At 45.6% G+C, this 6,945-nt stretch overlaps 3 protein-coding genes across 3 annotated transcripts in view; 2 read left to right on the forward strand and 1 right to left on the reverse strand.

Moving 5' to 3' along the window:
* T265_01550 (hypothetical protein) overlaps positions 1 to 4,896 on the forward strand; it is a gene marked incomplete at both ends in the record, with an annotated part of 29,522 nt that extends 24,626 nt beyond the window's left edge. Inside the window, one exon of the mRNA XM_009165609.1 lies at positions 4,823 to 4,896. Coding sequence (XP_009163873.1) covers positions 4,823 to 4,896 — 74 coding nt within the window. The remainder of the gene's footprint in view (positions 1 to 4,822) is intronic.
* T265_01549 (hypothetical protein) overlaps positions 1 to 5,709 on the reverse strand; it is a gene marked incomplete at both ends in the record, with an annotated part of 11,380 nt that extends 5,671 nt beyond the window's left edge. The window contains 3 exons of the mRNA XM_009165608.1: positions 4,748 to 4,872; positions 4,920 to 5,014; positions 5,060 to 5,709. Of these exons, the coding sequence (XP_009163872.1) occupies positions 4,748 to 4,872; positions 4,920 to 5,014; positions 5,060 to 5,709 (870 nt within the window). The remainder of the gene's footprint in view (positions 1 to 4,747; positions 4,873 to 4,919; positions 5,015 to 5,059) is intronic.
* Positions 5,710 to 6,682: 973 nt separating this feature from the next.
* Positions 6,683 to 6,945, forward strand: part of T265_01551 (hypothetical protein) — a gene marked incomplete at both ends in the record, with an annotated part of 17,718 nt that continues 17,455 nt past the window's right edge. Inside the window, one exon of the mRNA XM_009165610.1 lies at positions 6,683 to 6,912. Within this exon, the coding sequence (XP_009163874.1) occupies positions 6,683 to 6,912 (230 nt within the window). The remainder of the gene's footprint in view (positions 6,913 to 6,945) is intronic.

Below are 6,945 nucleotides of genomic sequence, written 5' to 3' on the forward strand. Positions count from 1 at the left end.
CCTTTGCCCCTTTGACCTCCAATCTTTTTCCTGGGGTTTCCCCCCCCCCCCCTCAGTTTCTGAGGTAGTAATATACCTTTGTAACTCATTATCGGGCTGCTGGCCCGGATATCTCTCACCAGCGTTGTTCAAAGACAGTGGTGAGTCTTCATCTCTTCCCTTGGCCAGTTTGTGTACAGTAGTTTTGGGACAAGGATATTTCAAACAATCTGGAGCCAGTCAATTATTGTACCTTCATTCAAAGAAGATACTCGTGAGTGAATGAGATAACTTTAAATCTTGGACTGAATTTCATCTCTTTCTCGAAAAAGTTTGGTGACAATCGGTAGATTTATATATAAATCTACCGATTGTCACCAAACTTTTTCGAGAAAGAGATGAAATTCAGTCCAAGATTTAAAGTTATCTCATTCACTCACGAGTATCTTCTTTGAATGAAGGTACAATAATTGACTGGCTCCAGATTGTTTGAAATATCCTTGTCCCAAAACTACTGTACACAAACTGGCCAAGGGAAGAGATGAAGACTCACCACTGTCTTTGAACAACGCTGGTGAGAGATATCCGGGCCAGCAGCCCGATAATGAGTTACAAAGGTATATTACTACCTCAGAAACTGAGGGGGGGGGGGTAAACCCGCAGACAACGATTCGAGTTCAGAGGGTCAAATGAAACACATAAGTACATGGACAGACGACCCACTGAAGCATTCTCCATACTGTCCAAGCAAGTGGTCGTGACGCTGGTTCTTGTTAAACGTTGAATTTCCAATATTATCCTTGGTGACCTCACTAGAAACCGGATTTTCCATCACGCTTTGTGTACCAGGTAAAACGTTCACGAACATTCTCAACTGCGCTAGCCCCCTCCATCTACACAGCTCTCTGATCTCCTTGGTTTCCTTATTCGCGCGCAGAAAAAAACTGCTCAGCAGCGACCCTCTTTCGGTGCCCAGCTGCCACGCCACCAGAAGGAAGCACGAGGGCTGATATGCTGCCAGGTTGTTCAAGCCTAGACAGGGGAAGTCGAGAGGCAGCGGTTGGGTTCGAACCACGGACTTTCCGGTCAGTAAATTCGCGTTCTAACCACTTGAGCCATCTAGCGCGCAGATCATGCTTGAGTTAACTTTTAACAACCCTTTTGGTTGAACTGTGCTCAGGGTTCGAAAGGATACGTCTCATACCGAGGGAAGACAGTGGCGATTATGAAATCCAGTGCCTGTATGGTTGGCTTTCAGAAACAACACATGCCGAGTCCCAGTCTGTACGAATCGTGGTGCTAACCTGGTCTCAATTAAAACTGAGCTTCCTGAGGATGCGGCTTCTACAGATTCACATAGACTTACTTGAAGAGATCAACTTTTGGGTGAGAAAGTTGTTTAGTGGCTAAACAAAGGCTTTATTTCTCCGGTCATCCGAGGAGACCTACATGAAATCTAAATCGAACGACAGCCTGGCCTGAATCAATGTGTATCGTATACAAAGAGGCTTAGCAATGACCCTGTGGTCCATCTGGCTTCACAGTTGTCAATCAGTAGTGGAACGCTAGGCAGCGCAATGCGTCTGTTGTGTTTGAATCCGGCACCATTGAGATCCATTTGGTGATCAGTACAAAGCTGCAAAGGACTTGTTTAGTCCAAGCCAATCAGGCTATGATATCGCACCACTGGTGATTTAAGATGCCCTACTTGTGCACTGGGAACGCCGGCAACCAGAACAATATCTGAACTCCTCATACCGGAAAGGAGAGCAGGTGCTTCATAACATCAGAGAGAAAGTTGGTGTGTACCTATGCTGCGGATTCCCATGCAATTTGATGAACAAACAGCACAGATGATGTTACTTACGGAAAACCACCCGAGTAAAGTGACCGCAGCTTGCAAGCTGACAGCTATACCGGCATAACCCAATGCAGCAGGTGCAAGATGGTCAAAAATTCACAGTTGGTAGATAATAAAAGTGCCGTAGGCTTGGCTACTGCGCGCGCATATTCTAGTTGGATTTCAAAAGCTCAACAAGCATCTACCGATGGAGTGATAAGAGTGCGCACCAGATAAGCCTTTTAGCCTACTTGCTTCAGAATTCACACGTTAAAAGTCGCGATAAGCATAAGCGAACGAGGTCTGAGAAGCGAAGGCGGCGCGGCAGATGCGAGAGTGGAGTGTAACTAGTAGCTACTTATAGTGCACAAATAACGTGCTTATAGCTAAGATCTGCAGAAGGGTGATCGTTAAACACGACAGGGAGTTAGGGGATAACACTGAAGAAAAAAAGAAAGCGTGAGCAGTGGCAGTAACCAAAGTAGTAGCCCGCTTTCGGTTAACCACAATAATGTATGCGATAGGCAAGCCGATCCGATTGAGGGCACCACGAAGCCGATGTGGCGTAGAATTACCAGTATTCTCACAGCACACGGTTCGAAGTGGACTGATATAGTGCCAAGGCGTCCAGACCGACACAAGAGGATACTTAACGATATAAACCAGTCTTTGGTTGAAAGTCATGACCGTAAAACAGCTGTGGTGAGACTAACAGAGCAGTGCAACTTTAAAGGAACTTGCCGCCGCACTTGTTACAGCTTCCATCTCAGAGGGCCAATAGACTTTGTAAATGTCGCACGGGTAACCTCCAGTATGGCTCAAAGGGTCATAGTGATGCATAAACCGTCATACTACGGTAATGATCAGTCTCTTCGTCGAATCCAAAATCTTTACTACTGCGCCGTCTCAGAGAAGCGAGAGAGTCACAGCTTAGACAGAAACAAGAGAGTTCTTCCAGGAACGGGTTGCACTGAATAAATATCAACTCTACGCCGTATTTAGGAACACTGATACATCTTCCAGCTGCCGACCGCCGCTTGATTCTTTCATGTAGCAAGTGATTCAGTCAATAGGGTTTGCCTTTTGTTTGTCTTAAGAGCCAATGGCGTGCCACATAAGTCGCCGAATTTCATCAGGGCTGAATAATCCGATATGAAGGCCTGAATCCAAATATATGAGGAAGACACCGTTATGTTTGTTTTAAACTTCGATGTATTTCAGTGTCGCATGCCCCTGTAGACGTGCCCGGTGTACCAATAAAGACTAGATTATAAAGCTTGATTACGATATCATTGGCCATCACCCTTCGCTGTCTGGACGAAAATTATGTAAAAGAAAACTCTTCACCACAAGGATGGACACTCAGCCTAGTTCGCTTGACGTCGACGCACAACTCGTATATGAAATCACTTCCCTCAAGTGTTCAGGGAAGTGTTTAAAACACGGGAAGAAATGTGATCACATCGATAATGCCAGAAAGGCCTTCAGGTAGCTTCATAGCGCCAAAGAGATGTTCGAAAAGTGATCTTCGAAGTTTCGTATGTACACTGCGATAGTCCGATCCACACTAACGTTAGCTCATGAGACCTGGCCTTTCCGGACTTCGAAGACTCGAATTATCTATCTGTGATTGAGGAAAACACTCAAATTACGCTGGAACAATATAGTATCCAAAAATGGTGCCGCAGAAAGTTGGTACAATATTCCAGGCCTCCCAATCTCAACCCAACGATGCAGAAGACAGTGATTTGGACGAAACCCCCGCACACCAAATTGAGGTATCTGAACCCCCCCTATCGCCGTTGCCGTGGTTAAAATGACGCAGCAGCACCGGAGGAATGTCGAAAACTGGTCTTCCAGCAGATACACTTGAAGTTGAAACGCTGAGTTTACAGGTGGTCTACGGGATCAAGCAGTGGGATAGAAACTGAGTGACGTTGCATCTTTCTTCCGATTGAGCTTTGAGTAACAGCAACCTAAGTTATTCTTTCAGTCGCTAATCATTCCCTAGGAGAAAGCTGCCATAAACTGAGGGTAAGAAGTGGAGAAAACAGCTCCTTGAGGGGGATGCCAAAGATTTCGTGATGTGCTTATCTCATCTAATGAAGGTAAGCCAGTACTTTGGAAAATGCTTCATATGCCTCAACGCGGTTTATCCAGAATTCCAACATAACTTCAAAGTGTTTGAGACCCCAGTGGCGAAACAGAGCGTAGTTATCTGGGCAACGTGAAGAGACTATCCAAAAGTTGCCGCTCTTGAGAAGAACCTACAACTCGGAGAAAGCTTCAAATAATCAATCAAAAGCATTGTGGAGATGGCATTTCCCTGAAATATCATGTGATATGGCTGCAACAAAGAAGCTTGACAACCAACTTAAGCCAGTTCGATGCCGTTTGGAGTATGGAGTATAGTCAATTTCGAAAATAAAGCCCCACCCTAAATCGGATGTTCAACCGAAAGCAAGTACTCCTCCAAAAACCAGTGAAGCTTTGGGTAGATATTTCGCTCGCGAAGTAGGACTGTGTTAGCATACGTATAAAATTGATTAGAGCAATGATTCTGGCGACCACGAGCTAGGCACAAGAACTTATTGCGCCGCCCTGTGCTTCTCCCACGGTTGACTCGTCTGACAAGAAAAGCAAACGGCTTGCACAGGGTGGCGTCACAAAAATCCTGATGACTAGCGTTACGGATAACCATCAAACTGTGATACCATAGTTGTGATGTAACTCAAAGTGAGCAAGAGGTTGAGATACTACCACCTTGCCCATGTCTAGAAAAAACAATCAAAGAGCCAAGGTTAGGTGACGACCATGAAAATGTTGGCAACAGTTTGCGCCTCACATTCGAAGCTGCCCCGAACTGATTAGTATTGGTGGGCAAGGTATCTTAGAGAAGACCTGAACGAAGGCAAACGAGGTACTTACAACACGAGTGGCCTCCAAAAACAGCAGCGGGTCTGTCAGTCTGACCGATATTTTCCTGTCTTTATGTTCGTACAGGCAAGTACCGTGCGGTCTGCTCACTTCAAAAGGACTGGGCTCAGATTCATCTAAAAGATTGGTATGTTCACTAGGAAGCCATACGGATAAAACTAACCTTTTGGATCTAGTGCAGGGCTGTTGTGGATGTCAGACGACGGAGGAATAGTCAATAGTTGCCACAAGGACTTCTTTCGGTGCGCTGGATCATCACTAGAAACGCAAGAAGGACTCACCATGAGTTACAAATAGTTTTACCGCAGACGTGTAATTGTATCCAAAGCTGATCGAGACAACAAATAAAAACCAATGTCACGTAGATCGTTTCGAGCCAAAGCGCTCGCTCCCCTGGTCGTCAGACTACGCGACAAGATGGTATTTTTCTTGATTTCTGAAGCAGCTAAGTAGCCCAATACTTTTGTCCCATTTCGTGTTGTGAGTACAAGTTCCCGTGGTAAGGAGGCGAAAAGTTTGCTGTCTGTTCCGGACAAAGGGGAAAAGGCAGCCGCTGCAGTGGAGCGTGTTCGCAGGAGCGATAAAAACAGCTGCCGCAAATCCAAATCGGTCAAGAATGTGGTTGATCCAGTGACAAAAATGTAGTCGAATATAAGTTGAGTCCGAATTCGGTAAAGGCACTCACTGGCAGAACAGTCACGTGGTAGGGCACAAAGTGAAACGCGCAACTTTGAAGGCCAGTGGAGACGGTGACTCATAAGGAATTGTTCAAACTGTGTGGTGTGTGATGCGTGATGAGTAATAACAATATCCGATATGTCACTGTCTATAAATCTGCCAATCAAATCTGACAGAATAGTGGAGCCAGTGAAGGAGAGTAGGGCAAAGGACCGTGCCACAGACAGTTGCGTCAACTCCGACGGTTCCGAATGACAGAGAATAACACCTTGCATAATGTGATAATGTTTTCCCCAGCTGGCGAAAGGCCACACGCCGGACTCTCACCACTCGAGAAGTACTAAAAGACAAAGGGGGAAATTATAAACATTCAATAGGAATTCAAACACTGTCAAATCAGCGACGTCATATAGTGACCACAGTGATGGTGACTGACCACTGTTCCCGGATTTCCCGCGATATTACGCGGAAAATTGATATCGTTTTGGCCAAAACATGCCACGATAACAGAGTGATTGAGCTTAATTGACGCAGCGTTACCACGGTCACATCGGCTGAACGTGCGTCGCATAGGTATCACTCATGCTAGCAGGGCAAAAACAAAAAAGTCGGACAGAAAAGAGTGAACCAAGTAAGGCGAGGAATCGTATCATGAGGTAAATTGTGCTGTCCTCTGCGACAAGGGTATAAAAGCAGTAAGTCATCACCATCCCCTCGAAAAGCAACACCAGTAAAGAACACTGGCGCTTCACTGCCGTATAAACATGGCAATTTATTTGAATGAAGACCATAAAGGATAAAAGAGAAAGGGGACAGGAAGCAAGAACTGGTGCCAGCTCATCAAACACGAGATGCCTACACATACAACAGAATTAGACAATCAAAAAAGAAACCGTCAGTATGAAAGCTGTTGACATCACTGTGTTAGGCAGGAATCCACGCCGGTCCGGATCAAGGCGAGCTCTGATTGGTCAACAATCTGGACCCAACAGCCAATCATGACCCAGTATTGGCCAAATGCCGGTTGCCAATTGAGCTCCAGAACGCGTCAGAAATTCCAGAAAAGTTATAGCCGCTTACGCTATATATACGAAGCGCTGTACAACTGTTCCTGATTTCGTTTTGGGCGTTAATAGACCTTGTGCACCTTTGGTGTTTGTTTTGACGTGAACGCTAGCTTGGGAGGCTCAGACCGAGAACTAAGCTGAGGTAAATACCGTTACTACAATTGGCGAACGGGAACCCACGATGTCAATCGAATTTGATCAGCTCCGAGAACTATTGCAGCAGCAACAAAAGCAGTTTGAAGAAGCGCAACTGAAGCTCATTGAATCACTGACTCAGAAGCTGTATATCCAAACAGCAGCAGCCAGTACTGGTGAGTCTTCTGTTTCCTCAACTGATGCAGCCGCGGCCTCAATTACGGAGTTCACATTTGACGCTCTTTCTGGTCACACTTTTGACTCCTGGTTCAAGCGGTACGAAGACATGTTCAAAACTGATTTTTCCAA

The sequence above is a fragment of the Opisthorchis viverrini genome, assembly GCF_000715545.1.
Source record: "Opisthorchis viverrini unplaced genomic scaffold opera_v5_17, whole genome shotgun sequence".
NCBI classification, from domain to species: domain Eukaryota; kingdom Metazoa; phylum Platyhelminthes; class Trematoda; order Opisthorchiida; family Opisthorchiidae; genus Opisthorchis; species Opisthorchis viverrini.